This window comes from Talpa occidentalis, unplaced genomic scaffold, assembly GCF_014898055.3.
Source record: "Talpa occidentalis isolate TD23 unplaced genomic scaffold, MPIMG_talOcc4v2.1 talOcc4.16, whole genome shotgun sequence".
NCBI lineage: Eukaryota > Metazoa > Chordata > Mammalia > Eulipotyphla > Talpidae > Talpa > Talpa occidentalis.
This window is the reverse complement of record NW_023601653.1, coordinates 7143550-7163418: the sequence shown is the minus strand read 5'-3', so window position 1 is coordinate 7163418 and position 19869 is coordinate 7143550. Positions and strand designations below refer to the sequence as shown.

At 48.0% G+C, this 19869-nt stretch overlaps 1 protein-coding gene across 11 annotated transcripts in view; it reads right to left on the bottom strand.

The window, feature by feature from the left end:
* Positions 1 to 2221: 2221 nt before the first annotated feature.
* RBFOX2 (RNA binding fox-1 homolog 2) overlaps positions 2222 to 19869 on the bottom strand; it is a 242835-nt gene continuing 225187 nt past the window's right edge. For 7 of the 11 annotated variants that reach the window (XM_054696063.1, XM_054696065.1, XM_054696064.1 and 4 more), the window contains 4 exons: positions 18690 to 18729; positions 9590 to 9678; positions 9179 to 9251; positions 2222 to 7675 (listed from right to left, as the gene is read on the bottom strand). In XM_054696063.1, the coding sequence (XP_054552038.1) occupies positions 7631 to 7675; positions 9179 to 9251; positions 9590 to 9678; positions 18690 to 18729 (247 nt within the window). In that variant the 3' untranslated portion in view covers positions 2222 to 7630. The remainder of the gene's footprint in view (positions 7676 to 9178; positions 9252 to 9589; positions 9679 to 18689; positions 18730 to 19869) is intronic. The other 4 variants (XM_054696068.1, XM_054696069.1, XM_054696076.1 and 1 more) reach the window with 1 other exon arrangement.

Below are 19869 nucleotides of genomic sequence, written 5' to 3'. Positions count from 1 at the left end.
TTGGCACTGAGTATTTTCGGTGTTGAATTGTTTGGGTAAAATCGTGAGGCAAAAATGATGTGAAATTCTTGAGATGTTAGGACTTTTGTGTATTTCAACCGTGCTTTTTTATTTCCAAATATTAACTGGACAGAATGAGTCCGCCAGCCCACGTCACTGGTCCCTGCGGGCCCTTCTGGGGTGAGGTGAATGGTGAGGGGTGGCCTGGCCGCTCCTCCTGCCGCGGACTGGGGAGACGGCAGGACAGACCCCAGACAAGCCATCACCAAGGACAGGGAAAGCACAGGACGCACCAGGACAGGGAGCTAGAGCCCTGCGGGGGTGGAGCGGCGGCTGCTGCCTCCCCTGCTGCTTGCCAGGCGCGCTCCCGGCTAGTGCCCTTGCCGGCGTCCTCTGGGCACACGGCCTGTGTGCGTTTCCAGCCAGGGCGCATTCACCCACCTCTTCTGTCCACCTAACCAGCCCCCCCCACCCCAGCCACCCCCCCACCCCCACCCCTTACTGAATGCCTGCCCGGGGAAAGGCACTGCTGCAGGCACTGGGGTAAGAGCAGTGAGCAAATACATCCCTGCTCCCATGGAGTCTGTTCTCCCGGCGGGGGGGACGGACAAGAACCCTAAGTAGACTGTGCAGCGGCTGCTAGAGAGAAAAGTCAGTGTGGGAGGAGGTGCTGGAGAGTGGGGAGAAGGGGACTGGAGGAGGCCTAAACCACGCGCAGGGGATCCCCAAGACCTGAGGGGGAGATGGAGGAGGGGCCCAGAGGGCAGCCAGACGGGCTGGCTCCAGCGCTCAGACTTCTGTGGGACTTTCTCCAAGAGAAGCACCGGAAACACCAGAGCCCCGAAGTCCAGGCCGCCAGGTTGGCATCCTGCTTCCGGCACTTCCTGCTTCCCTGGCTTGGACAGGGCATTGAATTCCGCTTAGCTTTTCATCTTTAATCAGGAATAACACACTAGCAGTCTGGATTTGCTATCTCCCGCCTTAGAAGGTTAGCGTGCTGGTTTGGCAGATTCCTGCAGACGACACGCCACTCGGTCAGGTGACAGGAGACTTCCTGAGCACGACACGAGCACCCGGTGGGCCCCTTGCTGCCTAGTCCTGAGGCGAAGCTCAGGGCCCGGGTGGATGCTGCCTGCACGCTGTAGGTCTGCGCCACAGCTGAGGGGCCCTGGGCTCTCGGACCCTGTTTCTGGCAGGTAGAGGCCTGTCTGCTCCTTGTCTGGAGGGGACATTATCTCAGGGTTCAAGATTATTTGCTGCAAACACAACCCCAGAAACGGCCTGGGCAAGGAGTGAGAAGTTTGCACATGTGAAGGGCAGGGGTTGAGGGGCCCAGGGTGCAGCCCTGGGGTAGAGGAAATAGTGTGTAGATGACTCGGTGAATCCCACCGTGGAGGAGGGTGGGGTGGAAGCAGCTCAGTGACTCTTGCTGTGCGCCTACTGTGTGCCAGGCCCCGGAGGTGGGCGGGGAACAGAACCAAAGCTGAGCGTAGGCGCGCGAGCCCGGCTCCAGGAGACTCCGCTGGGTGTCCTGGCCCAGGCCTGGGAAGGACCGGGGCTGGGGCCGGGGCCGGGACCGGTGGGGTGTGTGCGCAGAGGCACAGGCCATGCAGGGAACAGGCTGAGGCAGAAACTTACTGCAGAAGTTTGTCATGAGGGGGAGGGCTTGGGATCTTACAAAACTGTTTTAAGAATATGTTAAAAGATTCAAGCAAGTGTCAAAAACCACAGGGACCAGTGGAAAGGAAGAAGTTTATCATGAAAGCAAACAAAGCAAGGGAGCCGAGAGGGGGGACTGGAGGTTTGGGGGCTTGGGGGTTACCGCGCAGAAGCCAACGAGGCAGGGTGGCGGGCAGCAGAGATTAGAGGCGGGCCAGGCCAGGCACTGTGGAGCAGAGGAGCAGGGTGGCGGCGGAGCGTGAGGGAAGGTGGCCAGCACTTCAGGAGGGTGAAGCGGGCGCCGGGCAGTTTCTGGGTTGCGGTGAGGGCGGCATGGGGAGCCCAGCGAGCGATGAGGATGGAGAGCGAGGCTGAAAGTGCTCCACGTTGTGCTCCGGTGCCGGGCGCGCACCCGCAGCCGCTCCTGTGGCAGCTTCACCCCATGCGCTCGCGCCCTCGGGTGCTGCTGCATCCAGGAAGCTGGTGCCCCCTCCTTCTGTTTTCCATCCCAAGGGGTCAAATTCAACCTGCATCCTGTGAGTCTCAGGAGGAGGCCACCGGGAGGGGGATGAACACACAGAGGCAGAGACTGGTGTTTCTCTCTTTTATTTAAAAACAGTGCTTCATTACCATTTGCAAAGGCAGAGGCAGTGCCCCTCCTTCGCTTAGAGTTTATAAAAGCCAGCAACATGATCAATAATTTATACACATGGATAGTAATACAAAAAAATAAGGAATAAAAGCTAAAGATCTAACTACTCCGACCTTCACAATTCCAGCTACTTGATAATAATAGGAGTAACCCAATGAATACTGTATGGTCTGAAAGCTACTATACAATATGATTCTTAAGGAGAAGGGGGGGGTCAGAGACTGTCACAAAGCCCTGGGGTGCTTCTCTGGAGGTCGCAGGGTGACAGGACCCTGGGCAAGCAGCTCGGGCGTCCTAGGAAGTGATTCTGGGGGGCGGGGGGAGAAGGCGAGGTGGCCAATTACACAAGCATCCCATGTGACGCCCCCATGCCCCAAAGGTACCTGTTCTGTCACGGCCATGGGAGGGGCCAGAGAAACTGCACGTCGCACGCAGGGATGGTCCGTCCCTGCCAGGGGCGTGGGGAGGAGAGGAGAGGTTCTGTGGCATCTTTAGCCTTGCAAAGATTTGGACTGGCAAGCTCAGAGACTCGGGGAGGGCGGCCCGTGGGGGACGAGGACCCCCGGCTCTCGTCGCTCTGCAGCCCTAGCTTACGTGTGTCAGCCCCGGGTTTGCTCCAGCTATTCACAAGCAGAATTAAAACACAAGAAGAAAACAATTCATATCCCTTAGGGAAAAAAGAGGATCAATTCATCACTCGATATATATTACAGCCAAAACGAGCTGCCAAACAAGCACACACACACGAAAATACTGTGAACAGAAAAATACAAGGAAACGACTAAGCTGGGAGTCCTGGCGGCAGAGACGGCGCTTCGAGCGCTCCTCAGTCCCCGGGAAAACCAAACCAAAAGACATTTTCTAAAAATTCAAAAACTCGTGGGGCCCCTGGGCGTCTGCTGTTGGCCACAGGGGCGGAGGGTGGGGAGAGGAAGAGAAGCGACGTTCTCCCCCTGCTCGCCAGCATGAGCTGAGCCCGCCCAGCGCGCGGCAGCCGCCGGCCGCAGGGACCGGGGCCCGCGGGCGGTGTCCGTAAAGGCAAGGTTTGAGTTTTGGCTGATGAGCGGTTCTCTCAGTTACCAATCCCTGCCAACCAGCACTACCATGGCTGAAGTGATCTACCGTTTTCCTGAGTAAACTGTCACTGGCTACAGTTCCGGTAACATGGCTAAGAACTCAGCTACCACAGCCAACTGCAACGCTCCAGGCGTCCCGCCACCCTCGGCAACTCGCTCCTAGAGCACTGGATCCGGGAGTTGGAGAACCTGCTGCAGCCTGGTCTGTCTTACTTGCAAAGAGGCCACTGCACGCCCTGAAGCGGACGGCACGCGCTGGCTTCCGCCCCCGGCCCCGCTGGGAAAAGGCCTACCCCGCGCCCCAGCTCCCGGAGGGCCGCGGCCTGGCTGATGGGCACAGCAAGGATGAGGGAAGAACACAGGAAAAGGAAAAGGCAGGGAAGAAGCTTTCGGACAGTAACATTTCCAAAAAAGAAAAAGTGTTTTATGCAACAGAGAATCAAGTTTCACTGGTGTATACTACAAATGGTCAAACATCTTCAAGAGCATGACAAAAGAAAAACACACAATTTACGTCTGATGATCACCTTGCCCACTATTTTTTTTTAACCTATCTTAAAAACAGTGCAAACAGGTAACTTATGCTTTTAAAACACCACTACCCCCTCCCCACCCCCCAAAGTCCCTTTCCTCCTATTATCTGGGGGAAAAATTTGCAATCCTGCAAATGTTACTGTGCTAGAGGGTTGCAAGCAGCAGAGAAGCGGCCAGACTTGGCGAGAGGAGAGGGTTCCCTCCTGGCGAGGGCTCAGCGCCCAGCGGACAGTCCCCCGCTTGGCCTCGCCCTGCTAGGGGGGAGGGGGCTGTCAAGCCCTTCTTGCAGATCCTTGGGGTGGCATCCATCCCGCCCCTGCACCTCCTGCATCTCGGAAGCTACGCGCCTCGTTACGGTGGCGGCGATTCACCGGCTCATCTGCTGTGCTGCCAGGAAAGCGTGGCCGAAACTACACACGAGCGGTTCAGCTCCTGAGGAGTCACACTTTTGAGGAAAAGCTGCAATCACTGATTTCTATTGGAAATATCTCCACTAGCTCCCCTTAAACTAACAGCTGAGCCCCAGTCCCCTTCAAGGAAAAGTAAAACTAGCTCAATTTCAGCGGTGGCTGCGGCCAGATGGCAGGACAGGAGGCCTAGTAAAATCTCAGAGCCCCGACGGGGATGAATAGCGGAGCTGGGCTGATGGGAGTTGAATTCTGTAACACCAGGAGTTCTGGAAAAAAGACCTACGGGCAGCTCTCTGGGCAGAAAGAGGGATGTTAAAGGTTTTCAGTAGGGGTGTCCCGAAAGGCATGGGCTTCTACGAGGAAGATGCTTAGGACAGAAAGTCCACGCCACGAACTATGTAAAGCTGTTGAAGTCACCCCCGTGCTGTCGCCCAGCCCCAGCGCCCTAGAACCCTCCACCAGCACCCTCTCTGGCTCACAGCAGGCCCAGGGAGAGTCAGGGATACTGGCAGCAGCAAGCCAGGCGCCTGCCTGGGGGCACGTGGGCTGCACAGAGTCTCAAAGTTCAAAAGCTGATGGGGGAGGTCGGAAGCCTCCGACCTGGGTGCTGCTGAGAGCCCCATCCTCAGGGCTGACTGTGAAAAGCGGAGGCCCTGAGTTAAAAGAGCTCCACGGGGCCTTCTGACAACAGGGAGCTGGAGGCGGCGGAGTTAAAAGCACCCCTGGAAATGCAGCGGAGCCAGCGGGGAAGCAGAGCTTGCCTAGGGGTCCTCAGCCAGACCAGCTGAACTGAGGTGCACACAGGGCACCTCGAGCTCAAGCTTCTGCCTCTTCGAAGGGCTGGAGGGGCTGCTTTCTCTCCCCTTCCCATCGTCCTCCGCTCTCTCGGAGGAAAGAAAATGCTTAAACTCATCCCTCAGTTCTCTCCCGCTACCAATACGAACATTTAGAATTTAGCCTTGTCTCGGCTGAACAGAGGCTTGCCGTGTTGTACGGCTGGCCCCTGCTTGACATGACATGAAATTTCTTTCCTTTTCTTTAGCCGGTAAAAGCTCTCCTTCAGAACACAAGCAAAAGAATGGAAAAAAAAAAAAAAAATCCTCCCTGCCCCCATTCCCTAGAACTGTGAAAGTCCCACGCCCCATGCTCCACTCCTCTAACTAAAGGATTTCTCTACATACAACAAAAATTGTCTCAACAGCAACAAACCAAACTTTGGCTTGGGGAGGGGAACCCTTAAAAATGGCCATGGAGAGGCAGTCTGGAGTCCCCTGCTCTATGCCTTCCTCCCCAGAGTCAGTAAGAATTGCATCGAGGCCTCTAGCTTCCGGGATGGCTCCCCGATTTCAGGGTCAGCCTCTCTCCTAGCTCTCAGGAGAGAGGATTCCGAAGGCAGGGAAGATCTGTATTACTGGTGATGGGCCAGTCCCTCCCAGGCACATCATGCTGGCTACAAAGAGTGCTTGATGCTGTCAAATGTCAGTCATTTTAATCCAAGGACTCGAATCAGTCGTCAGTCAAGAACGTATGTGGAGGCAGGAGTTAAAACAAAACAAACCCTAACAAACCAGAAGCTCCATGTCTCGGAATCACTCCCTTTAGCAGCTATCCCTGGGGTGAAAGGTCACCCTAGTACCGATGTGTCTAGACCAGGGAGCCAACCAGACCATGCTTCCCTGTTTCTAACACCTTCGCTTTGGAAATGCTGCAGGACCCTTGTTTTTATCAGTAAGAGCTGAACAGCGAGAAGAGAAACACTTTCTCCCAACCTTGATAACGAGTATGAAATGGAAGCCAGGTAGCAACAGCAGGACCCACCGCTGTGGCCACCGCATGCCTCTTCCTGGTGACACGCTAGCCCCTTGCCATTTCAGACCTCCCTTCCAATACGGGCGGGGACCTCCCCAGGAACCCTGCTCAGATCTCGGGTGCCATAGTGTTTCACGTGCCGAGTGGTCAGGGTGCTCAGCTGGGTGTCTTCAGAGGGCAATGATGAGCTGAGTAGAATGGCCACGCAGGCAGTGGCTTGTGGGCAGAGAAGCGACTCACGAAGGCTCTGGAAGGAGGAAGTTCCTATGGCTTTGGAGCTAGTACGCAGAGCCTTCGCCTGCCCTTACCTGCCCCACCTACCAAAACTTCCAGGGACAGTTGACCTCAGACTGACTGTTTTTAGCTTTTAGCAGTGTCTTCTTATATGTTTTATACTTTGTATTGGTTTTCTGATGCAAGAGGAAGGTCAGGAATATTGGAGTGACTTGCCAGATAATGTCTAATATTCCTCTTCACTTCCTCAACCTCTTCAATAGCTCTCAACAATTTATTTGTACTTCTAACCCTTAAGCTGGGCCCAAACACCTTGGAGAAATCTGGACACTGGCTATTTATTCTTCTGTCCCTGGGCCCTAAATTCCTGAATCCTGAGGACATGGGAGCAGGACGTTAATGAAAGGACAGATGAGCTAAGGTGTGGTTCAATTAAAGGGGAAGATGCCCAGCAGGAATGCTGGGATTACAAGAAAGAAAAGAATGATCTTTTTCATACTCCAGAGTTCATTCTGAGATCGGGTTCCTAATGAGGTGTTTATTACCCACAGTCTGAGAGCACGTTTGGAAACATTAATACTGCAATTCCCAAAACCACGCCAACTGTCTCAGACTGTGTGTGTAAGATGATTGTGAAAAGAATGGAGAAGACAGGAGGGAAGAGGAGAGGAACGTGTCTTTTTAATTCTCCTGCATTGCAAGCACAAATTCCTATCACCTATCAGCATGTGGATACCAGCCACAGCCAATCTCAGACCTGCCTGCCAAAGAGCAGAGACTCAGAAGACTAGAAGGATATCCTGTTGCACAAAGATGTCTTCCACTCCTGCTTGAACACTCAGCACCAGACACACTTTGGTAATTCTGTCTGCTGATTTCTGATCATTTACTGGCTCCTAAATGTCTCTCCTTCCTCAGTAACTGCCTCTTCCGTGATTGATAGAATAAGCTAAGCACGGACATACAGACATGGAAATGCATTATTTTTTTTTTTTTTACCACAGTTAAAAAAAGAAAAAGAAAAAAAAAGAAAAAAATGCACAATCTTTGGAACAAAAGAATTAAAGGCAGAAATTTAAAGGAAAAATACATATTCAAAGAACATAGTGAGGTATAAAAAAGTATTCTTTCTTTTTTTTGTGTTTTTTGTTTGTCTGTTTTTCCTCCTTGCTATGGAGTTCTTCTACTAGTAAATATTGCAATAGCCAGGCCTCATGAACTGGGGGGCTGTCCCATTTGCAGGGTCTCACGTCACTTCAGTAGGGGGCAAATCGGCTGTAGCCACCTCGGTATAAACTTGCCTGCAGTAATTAAAGACACAAAAATAATGAAACGATTATGAGAGAAGCATTAAAAATGAAGAAAATGTCCTGGGAAGGGATCTGGAAAAACAGCTTCCTTTGAAGCTTTGAAGCCCGAGTCTCAGGGGCCCAGCAGCGCCAACGCGCCCGCTGCCGACGGCCGCTCAGGAGAGCGCGTGATGGCTCTCGAGGAGACGCTCGTTTCAGCTGTGCCACCAGCAGCGCAAGGGTCTCCCACGGCCTGAGTCACCATCTGTCTCCACCACATCGTGACAGTCGCGACCTGAAGCAGACGGAGACTCGACCTTCCCAGACACCACCTGTGCACGGGAAGCTGGCCCTGCTGACCACTGCTGCTCTCGTTTCTCATCTTTTGGGTGGAACTTAAATCTGCATCCATCTCTCAACTGGCAAAGTCCAACCCTCTTTATCCAATGCACCAGCTAGTGGATTCTGACATGCCCCATCTTATCTGTGTGCGGGTCTGTGAACTGGGTCGTCATGGGCTTCGTGCCTGAGTCTTTCCTTGACCCACCGACTACTGCTTCTTTCACTAAGTTCCCCAGGAACATCTCTCCCCTCAGGTCATTCTTTAAGTACAGGATGGATTGTCCTGGCACCAGTAAAACCTCAGGCACTTGTACCACTGCCTTTACATCATATGTTTCTACCTCTATTCTAAAATACATGTTCCCTCAGGATCCTGTTACTTCCTCCCACAAGCCTTCATCAGAAGAAACTCAGTGTAAGACGTGCTGGGCTCCCTCGTATTGCTCTGGGTCTTATGTGTCATTCAGCCTCCCTCTCAGGCATCCGTCCAGGGTGCGGCTGCCTGGACTGGGCTGCAGGGGGCATTGGCAGCAGGAGCTGCAGGCCGGGACGGCCTTCCGGCTACCACCGAGTCCCTAACACTGGACCTGAGGGCCTGAGACCAACTTAAAAGAACTCAGTGAAGGTATGAGTTGGGATGGGGGAGTTTATTCTAGACAAATTCTATAGACTTTTTCGATACCGTCTCTGAAAATACCATAAACATTACTGATAAAATAGCTTCCTAAAGCACTCGGTGACTCTAGCACTACTGGCCAGAAGGCTCAGGAATAGCAGGGACCTCCTTTGCACCTGCATTTGAGTCCCGCACACATGAAGTATTTTGAAAGGTTTACTGTGAAAACGCGAAAGTCATGCCCCAACTCTTACAAAAGTACCAGTCAATAAAAGTCCACGGATGTGCGTCTAATGTCTGAGCCAACACCCAGCATCAAGCTTTCTCTCCAGCTGACGGCGTCACCCAGGGTGACTCTCACTGCTCACACCAGGCCATGCGGCTCACTCTGTAGCATACGGATAAAGAGGGCGACACAGATAGCCCTCTTGTGGCTTTCACACTCCAGCAATGGGAGAAGGGCTGAGTTTCTTACCTCCCTACATCTATTTCAGTCTGTAAGTGAAATTTAGGAGGCGTAAATTTTTATTTTTTAAAAAAGGGGAATACATACTTACCACAGCGCCAACTCCATAGCTAGCGGCAGGGGCGAGGGCATGGTAGGGGTCGGCTGTGTACACCCTGCCATAGCTGGAAAGAAGAGAGACAATCAGGGAGACAAAGAAAGACCGTGCTCCCCAAACCACGCGAGGACGACACCAAAGGACCTGGGAGAAGCTGGGCCTTGGAATGGCACTGGGAGACTGGCAGAATGGAAAACAACTTTCCATGTCTGCTCCTACATGCAGTAATTCTGAAAAATTCTGCAAGTACCCCGAGAAAATGGGGAAAGAATGGAGCCGGAGCTGAGGCGGAGGGAGGCTGGTGTGGAAACCACAGAGGCCGGAGCCAGAGAGCAGCCGGGGGCGGCCACGGCGTGGGGACGCCGTGCCCGGGGCACGCAGCTGCCTCCCGCCCGAGGTACGTACCCGTCGCTGTAGGCGGCGGCGGCGGCGGCAGCGGCGGTGGCTGCGGTTGCAGTGGCAGGCTGCGCGTATCTGTAGGCGGCGTATCCACCCTGCGGGAGAGAGGAGGACTGACTCACAGACCCTCCCCGCGGACAGCGACAGCGCCCGCCCACACGCAGACGGACACACAGACACAGGGACGGACACGACACAGACACACACGTGGGAAGAGGCTGTTTCAAACTGCATCCGTCTACATGTTCCTCCTCTGGTACAAAACGAAACTCCGCTACGCAGGGATCTGCTTGCCCATTTGAGGCAGCAACAATGAACTGCACAGGCCGTGCCTGCTCGCAAACTTAGGAAATGAAGGTAGGACTTTTGGGTTTGTCTTACTTGACAGTCTGGGACTTTCAAGAGGGAAAACGGTTACAGGAAGTTGGGAACTGGGCTGGACCGACAGGAAGCGTGAGGTGAGTGCGGCCCCTTCCACGGATCTGCCCAGCGTCAGCGTGCGGTGCTCTGGACATGGGAGAGGGCAGTGGGGAGGGAAGGGCCCCGCGGGGCGCCTCGCTCCTTCTTGTCCTTACACCTTTGCCAAGAGGAGGAGCTAGCCAGGCGATACCCAGAAGGAAGCGAGAGTGAAGACCAGGGGCTGTGCAGCCTGCTGCTTGCTCTTGAAAGCTGTCACAGAGCAGCTCACAAAGGCGGAAACATCGGCCATTGGGTCCTTCCCATGGAAGATGCTGCTGATGGAGACTCGGACTCAGCATCCTTGGACTGGATTTGAAGAGCCCAGGAGCCTCCTGCCCCTAGTGTTCAACTGCCCTCATGCCCCTTCCCGTAAGAAGTGAGATCCGAGCATCCTGCTCTCATGGCAGGCTGGCTGTTTGCAGCTTTTCCTTCCAGTGGTGGGAATATGCTCAGACTCCCCCATGTGAGCTGTCTCCTCAGTTTAGACGGCCAAACACCCACAAGGTGTTCCCTGTTGGGAGCAGGTACTTTTTCGTCAAGTATTTCAAAAGTAATCACAGCAACAGATGTCGTGGCTATTCTGAAAAGTGGCAAGTTCTACCTTTCCTTCTTTTTCTTGATTCTTCTAGAATTCATCTGCTTTACCTAAATCTAATTCAGGTATGAATTTGCATCACTATCTTTTCCCTGTCAAATATAACTGTGCCCACCGGTCTATCTGGTCAGCACCTGCATGGGTGAGCTGCGTACCTAGCGTCTCCGGCTACACGAGTCCACTCCTCAGGGCAACCAAAGCTTCCTACTCTTCTTTAAATGCTGAAATTTTGCTAAATCTACAAACAAATTAAAAATTTACTTCTGGACTATTTCTGAGGCTAGAAAACAAGTATTTTTTAATGTCTGTTCTTAGTCATCTGATTCAGGCAGCTTCTAGCTTGCTACTTTTATTTCTGTTCAAATCTTATTTTGAAAATACCTGTGGTTTCTTAGGAGCTTCAAAAGCTTTTTGCTTCTTTCTTCTATGAGTCATGCTTTTTCTCAAAGAGCAAACTGCATCATGGGGGAAAATTTACTCTAAAATGATGCTCCTCGAGGTCATCAGAAGTAGCTTCATCTGTACATTTAAAAAAAATCCCTGATGGGCTTTCAGTAGATAAGTGTTATTCTTTCTTTGTTCTTCAAGTGAATGACTTAGAAAAGTAAACACTTCTTTCTCAACTACAAATCCTTCTACAGCTACTCATAGAAATAAAATTCTCATTACCCTCACCATGCACTGGGATGGTGGCGAGACCCCTGCACTTGGTCAGGTGTAGGGCTGGGCGGGCCAGGCTGGCATGGGCTGGGCTGCACACCCAGGCCTGACACTGTGCTGCTCCACACATGCATTACAAACCAACTACAGTGCCTCAAACCAACCAAATGCAGTGTCTATCTCCTTTCCTTCTTTTCTTTTCAAACTTCTAAAGAGGCAATGAAGCTGTAAATGCTTTGTTAAAGCACAAGCTAACCTTTATAGCTAAACTTTGTTCCTATATTTTGTTTTCTATATTTTTTACATCATTTTTCATTTTTGCACAATGTATGCTTTTTCACCTTGGTTATAGTCCCCATACAATTCCCACCCCCCCTTATTTTGACCGTAATCCCTCCTACCCCGCCCACCCCCCCCCGCCCCTGCCGTGTGTCTCTGGCTTATAGTTGCTCATTGATTTTGATTTTTACTTTGTTATAATTGGTCTTTCTCCTGGTCCCTTATTTGGGTTTTTTAAATTCCTGCTATGAGTGAGACCATCTGGTATTTTTTCTTTTTCTTTCTGGCTTGTTTCGCTGAGCATGATCCCTTCCAGCTCCATCCATGTTGCTGCAAATGGCGCGAGTTTATCTTTTTTGATTGCTGAGTAATATTCCATTGTGTATATGTACCACGTCTTCCTGATCCAATCATCTATTTTGGGCATTTGGGTTGTTTCCATAGCTGAGCTACTATAAACAGTGCTGTATAACTTTTAAGTTGCAAATAAAACTGAAAGGTTCAATTTTTCGTTATAATTGGAGAAGGGCCTGGGCTCAGCTGGGCACGCCGTCTGGGAAGGCCACTTGCTGCAGGGTGTCTTCAGCCGACTTCTCCGCACACAAGGACAACGGGGCAGACAGGCATTCTGTGGCTGGTCTCTTTAGCCTTCCTCGAAACACCAAAATAATCTTTAAAAATGTAAGTCAAGATAATAAAAGCAGTTACAGGTTACAGCCTGTTTCGTGTTTACTAGAGTAAAACATTTAGAGCCTCAAGTTCTCAGACGCAGGTCAGAGGTGTACATTTTCAAGAAGAAATTCTCAGGCTCAGACGACACTAGTTGGGTCGTATACCAGATCATGGTGCTGCGCTGTATGGCACTAATTCTAAAAAGAAGGTTACCGACAGAACCACTTTCTCTCATTTGCTCAGTCTGCAAGAGGCCAAGGGAACCTCGATGATGTTGGGGCTGCGTTTTACTGTTAACAAAACAGGTCAAAATGGTTCTGACTATGGAAAGAGGCTTCCTTCCAACGCAGAAGGAAATGGAGACCATCTATCTGCAACAGTCTCCTTCATGAAGGGAGTCTGGAGTCGGGAAGTGATGAGATTGTCTGCCACTGCAACTCAGGAGAAAAGGACAGGATGCAAATATTTTACTGACAACCAAAGGCCTGAGAAGAAGAGCAGCATTAAGGAAAACTACACTGATGGTCTTTTTTTTTTTTTTTTTAAATGCAGATAATATTTCAACAGGACCACTCTCCTAGCGACATTGTGAGAGCGGAGCTGCAGGAGCAGGCTGTGCTAGGCTAGGGCAGACAGGTAACCTGCGAGCCCTCTACCTTGGTAACTGATGGACTCCCCCAAATCTGAAAGATGAAATTTTAGACCTTGAATTATACTCCAAAGACATTGCTTTCTTCTGCTGCTTTTAACTGGTGATTGAACAAAATCTATCACCAAATATAAGACAAGGAAAATTCAAATATTTATTCTCTCTGGATTTCAGAGGGCAGAAAAATTGCAGGCTGAGAAGCAGTTTTCTCCACTCTCATTTCTACTAGCAAATCTGAAGGCTTTTCTAGAACATGAGAACAAAGTGCAGTTTGAAACACCAAGGTTTTCATTACTGTTTCTTAAGGTTTTCAGAAAGAACAAAGGTAGGGAAGGGGCAGGAGAGACAGGGGGTTCAGGCGTGGGGAGGGGGATGGCGCCACATTTATTAATCACATTAAAAACTAAGCATGCCAACATCTGGAGCTAAAACAACCAGCAAAATCACCACGTTCAGACTCGTATCGGCTAACGCTATCTATCCCAGCATTCTCTTGGGACAGCGGTTTGCCCTAGGCTCTACCACAAGCTCGGTGAAGTACACAGCCTCAATTACTAGAGCGTGCAGCCACAACGACCTGGTATTACGGAAACAGTCAGTCACCACTTGAGTTAACATTCCATACCCTAACAACTGGCCCCTCCCCAGCCCAAAGAAATAGTCAATCTTGCCCACCCTAGCCCTGGCCCACACCACAATGTTAATAATTATAACAAGCAGTAACCCATCTGTTATATCAGAGAAGGGAACAGAGACTCCACTGAGAGATTTAGAGTGAGATGTTAACATTTCTTCAGCTGACTGCACAAACAAACAAACAAAAAAAAGAGGAGAAATAATTCATTTGGAGATATGAAGTCATGAAATAGCTGATGTGTATTGCTTTTAACCATGCACTGATGCAAAACTGAAGCAACCATTAATAATAAAAATTAAAAAGGACATATGTATTTACACACAATCAGACCTGTTTGATCTGAAGCAGTTTGCAGATTCTATCTGTGTGTGATTTGAAATAAAACAAAAAATGGGGATTAGCATGGCCACAGCACACCCTAATGTAGGAGCGCACACGGACAGCTTTTTGGAACCCTGACAGCTGGATTAATTTTGCAATGGCTAAGCCTGATTCCAACATACACACCCCCCTTTAAACAGAACGCCTTTCTGACTCCTGGGTAAGCCATTCTAAATGGCTGCTAGTCCTCGCCCCTGCCCACCTTCCTGACCTGCACCACTCACTGGGGGCGCACCCCCTGTCCACACCCACTTGTTCTGACCCATGTGCTCCTCTGAAATATTTCCTAGATCTAAGTGCTGTACCTTTTCACAGTCTATAATGCAGCCCTGCCTTTGATTTCCAGCTTTTTCAAAGGAAAATGCTGCTACCTTTCAGATCCTTGTGCAGTTAAAGTCTCAGTTTTCCAGGGCTAATGTCACCTCCTAGGGATTTTCTAATCCACTCTGAATCTAACTTATCAGCTAATTATCTTGATGCCACACTTGACTGTTTTGCACTGCTCTATAGCTGCGTTTTAAGCTAGAACTGAGAGGGAGAGTTCTGCAAGGGCTCCCTCCTGTGCCTGACCTTTGTTTGCATGTCTGTTCGTCTCACCTTGAAATTGTAGATTTACCCCTTGACTTAATTTTAACCTAGGCTTTAATTTTATGATAGCTTTGTTTTAGGTTTACATTAAAACAGGACTTTGGTGAGCATGTGATGTCAAGACACCTTCATTCTACTTGGAAGACAATGACATCATGTGACATTGAGAAGAGTGTGTATTTCAAGACCAGCAAACAGAATGGAAGCTTGTTCCCTGTGTGTGGTGGTGTGTGTGGAGCCTAGACTGATGGGGCGGGAGTGTATGTGCGGTGCCCACAGTCGCCACAGCAGAGCAGAGGCCTACTCCAAGTAGCTTGGGTTTGCTGCTGTGCCTCTGGGACTCACTTGATTTGTCCCTACAGGATTCCAATTCCCTCTTTCCCTCACCACCTTCCCATTCCAGCTAGAGCCACTGCCCTGGGTTACACTTGTATGAGGGTGCTGCAGAGGCGTAAGAGTTCTTATGTGGCCACTGGCACATTTTGATTAAATGTGAAAACAAAGATGAATACAAAGCTTCATAGCAATAATATTGTTATGAGGCTTTTGAATGAGGGACCTATATACTTTGAAACATAGTCATGAAAAGTATTTTTTTAAGTATTTAAAATTGGTCTTATTATTTATAACTGCGGTTAAGGGAAGAAACTGTTATGATCAATGTGCTATCTTCTGCAAAGGAGAGGTAATCTTTAATGAATTTCAACCTTCAAGCTCTCTACTATTTCACATCTCCCCAGATTAGTTCATTTCCCAAATCTCACCATGTAGCCACATAATGAAGGAGGCCACAGGCTGCCTTCCTCTCCCGAGGTGCAGTGGCCCCCAAACGAACTCACTGATCTTCTTTGAAGGTGACAGAGAAAGAGGGAAGTGCATGTGCTTAGAGTCCCACTATGTCTGCATTTTTAAGGCAGCTTCACACTTAGGTAGCAGCACAGTCCAATCCCTGCCAGGACTTCACTGCCGGATCCAATCCGGGACTTGAGGGTCCCGTAGGACAGAGTCCTACCCCCCCATTCTCACTTCGTTCAGAGAAGGAAGCATCTGCTTGAATCTCCAAAGAGAAAAGAGCAGTTTCAACACCATGGATTACTGTGATTGAGAAGCTGGAAGGGGTGGCAGTGGCGGGCAGTGCCGAGAGGTGCCCGGGTGGTGGGCGGCGCTTCATTCAGAAGGAAGCACCCTTGGGTGGGGCTGGACTGTGTGCGCTGCTGAGGTGGCAGGGCTTAGATCACACGCTCACAAGTCTTGATTGTCCAAAAAAGCCTCTGTTCCCATCTCTAATGTGGAGCTGGAATGGTTAGTATAATTCAATTTTTTCACTGCAATCCACAATCTGATTGATTGGCAGGTCACACTGGCACTCCTACCTGAGGTATTTTAGCGCTAATGATTGGTTCCTGTAAGACTATTCTATAACAGAACACAGGAAGAGCAGTTCAAAAACACAGCTGTGGAAGGAAAACAATCATACAACAAGCCCACTGGGGGCCCACCAGCCTTTTCTTTCCTTTGGATGCAAGCATGCTTTTCACAGGGTGAGGATTCGGAACGGTCTGTGGCCCCATTTGAAAAGTGAGTAGGGTGAAGTGTGCCTTTCCTACTGGTCATGTGAGCGGGAGTGGGGGGCCAGTGGCTAGACCCCTATCTGCCACAATCTCAGTCTGGACCAGTGGGTCTGTAAATGACGCCCAGTGAGATCAGTTCTCCAGAGAGGAATGTGCCCAAAGAGAAACAGGAAGAAAATGGCTAGCAGGGTCACGTGCAGTCTAAGAATGGAAGAGGAAAGTGATTTTTAAAACCTCCACAATAAAATAGTCTAAATGAATGTAACTTAAACACAACCAGCAACTAAAATACTCTTTTCCCTCAAGTCATCTCTTCCAGTTCTGCTTGAGTGCCCTTTCTATAGGGCACAAACTTTCTTCTTTGTCTGACCTACATTTTTGAGGAAACAAGTAAATATATAAATTGGTAGACTTCCAAAGATGGGAGACTGTCCAGAGGAAGCAGAACAAATTCAAAGTAAAAGAGGCTTTTTTACTTTGCATGTTTTTAAAGAGCGTCCTTTGCTCTCTCACATATGGAATGGGGAATATGGAGTTTTGAAAGTTACAGTTACATTAGGCCTAGTTCAAAAGTCACTTCATGATATATTCATTTCTCGTCAGTGGGTTCAGATATTATTTCTGCACTAGTGACCAACTTTTCCCCTCACTGCTTTAATAGGAACTAATAAAGGACAATAACATTACTATTAATTCTTTTCATCAATAAGGGCCACCGATGGAAATGATTTTCAACAAGGTCACTGAACTACTTCTGTTTGGCTTGTTGATAAAGTGTGGATTAAAAAAAAAAATTACAGAGCATTTTCCAACAAGTACAGAAAAATCATCTCTCTTAATAAAATCACATATCATGAACTAAGAAAATGAGAGAACTGTAAGCAATTATTTGGTTGGTTGACAAGGTGAAAGAAGACAAATCTTAATAAAAGCAGAAGTAGGCCACATTAACAAAATCCCCAAATAAGAAAGATATTTGAGAAAAATAAAAACTTGACTTAGGAAATAATTCAAATGAAAAAGCATGCTCTTACAGAGCAAATTTAAAAAAAAACTTAAATAACATAAAGATGAGTTTCATGAGAACACTAACATATATGGGAGAATGCACATGCTCAGATCATATTTAAACATGTATGCTCAGAAATGTGCCATTTGGTAGAAAAGTAGGATATGTCCTTCACTCTCAGGTTTCACTGTGAGCACAGAAAAAAATGTCTTTCATTATTTCTAGAGAACCTTCTTAGGAAGAATGTGGGTTTTAATTAAAGTGCTCAGAGACAATGAAATATGAATTAGTTGGGTTCTTTACTTGGCTGTGCAAACAAATTATGTAATTTTAGTTAAGTCACAATCTCTCTAAGAAATGTATCTACAAGTGAGAGCTAGACCAAATCATAACTGAGGTTTCTCTAGACATTTGTTAAATCACAGCACACTTTAAAGGTCTACCTGAAACAGGACTGGTGTGTAGCGTCACCTACAGTGTCTCAGAGAACTGCCTGACCCTGTCTCCATGCCCTGCAGTACGCAGAGTCTCTAAATGCATTCATGTTTTTAGATTGCCAGAGACTCTCTGGCAAACTGGGGATAGAGTCCAATAAAAAGACACCCTTGTTGACTTGGGGAAGGTGAAGAAAGCATTTCCAAACAACTCTAACCTGAATCATCTCATGCTGACAATTTTTTGGGTTTGTTTTTACAAAATTGTTTTTAATGATTTGGGTGGTCACACCAAGCTTGCATTCAAAAAAAAGTCATGTGGAAAGGTTCCAGTAAAAGGCTTTAAAACTCAGAAACTTTGACAGTCATTTCAACAATGGATTACATGTTAACATGGTTGACAGAATCGACAGTCTTGCAGGACAGTCAGAGATGTCTGTAGGAAGGGCTGAGGAGGTCAGTTATGCCCCTCGTTTCCCTCTAGGTGGCTCTTAACAAGAGACCCACTGGCCTTGAACCTCAGGTAAAGAAAGGCCTCCAGCTCTGAAGACTTGGTCTCCTCTCAGTACTACCCCCTCCACACTGGTTTCAGTTCCTTACTTCACTTTCACAAGATGATACTCTTTCAGAATGTAGAAACAGAAAAACACACACTTTAGAAAGATTATTGTCATTTACAGCAAACAAAGTTCTAATGATCTAGAGAGGATGTGAAATGAGAAAAGCAGAAAAGGGAAAGAGCTGGTTGAAGGCTAACCTAGTCCTGTTATTTATGTATGCATATGACACGACAGGAGTAAGAGACTTTAAACCTGCTGATCATCTCGCGAGTATATCAGTGATACACAGAACATTTGTGGGTGTAGGGAAGGGAAAAGAATATGTCCAGTAGACTGACTAGCAATGATCAGGAAACCCAAAGGCTTAGTTTTTGCACCCAGGGGCAAGCGCAGTGGCAGAGAAGCATGCTTGCATTCTTAAATATATAAATATATATATATATATCCACAAGGAAAAAGAAAAAAATTAAATAAATTATATTAAAAAAAAAAACTAAACCAAAAATAAAATAAAATAAAATAAAAACCAAACCAAACCAAACCAAAGAAACAGAAAAAAAAGGCTGGCTTGTCAGGGGGTGGGGTCCAGAAGGCCCCAGTGTGTGTACTTACATAGAGGTCAGCACCGTAAAATCCGTCCTGGTAAACCACACTGCAGAAAATCCACACAAAAACAAAAACAAAAAACAAAAGAACAGAAACACATTCCGGTTATTGAGGACGGCAGCATGCACATGCGCTCTGTTCGGGCAGGTGATGTATGAATATGTGACAACCTGGGCTTGACAGCAAGTCTGTGCAAGAAGCGTGGAAGTGCACACGCACGTTCACCAGCTCTGGTTCATGCTAGGAGGGGAAGGAATGCAAAACTAGAACGAACCACCAGATGCTGGTAATTAAGAATAAAACGTTAATAAAGAGCATTCCCAGAGGGTCTAAGGTAGCTACTGAAAATCTCACAGATGGAGGCATCAACATTTTATACCTACAGTATTTTTGAGCTCACCCTAGGAGGAAGTTTATCTTTAAAGTGCTTCCAAAGGGGTGTGTGTTTATGTGTATGTATGTGTGTGTCTGTGCATGCGCGCACGTGTGCATAGATAGGGACATGGAGAAGAATTTAACATGAAAAAAATGATGCCAGAGAATGCCATTAGGGCAGAATCTATATGCAAAATACGATTCAAAATTATGTTCAGTATTTTGTCTTCAGTTTTGTGGTGACACATAATTTTTTTTCTGATATCCATACATCACCTGCTTTTCACCCTGCACATTAGACATGCGATAAGATTTGGCTGATCACACAAGCATGCAAAGTATTATTATTCAGCATTTTAAGAACCAATGCAACACCTCAGAAAAACAAGTCAATCAATTCTGACCAAAGTAAACAGAGAAATGTAATTAAAAAAAAAACACAACCAAAAATACCCACAATGCATTGCTTTCACAAGCAGAGATAATGAGCTAAAGGTTAAGGTGATTGGTCCAAGGTCCAAGAATTGAAAGGTGCAGTGGGGATCCCAGATAGTAACAATATAATCCAGAGTGGGAAGGAGCAATTGAAAAATTTTAAGGGCTCTCTTTTGACCATAAGAATATTCATGGAATTCTGAAAAATACATTGATAACTGAAGTTCTGGGCATGATCAAAGATTATTTTATTTAAAAGACGGTAGCTGATCAGGACTAGAAGGACTTACTTTCCTGTTTAGTAAATGAATTTGTATAAAACAAATAATGCTGACTCTTTTTTAAAAAAATCCCTAAGTTGTTACTATACTATTAT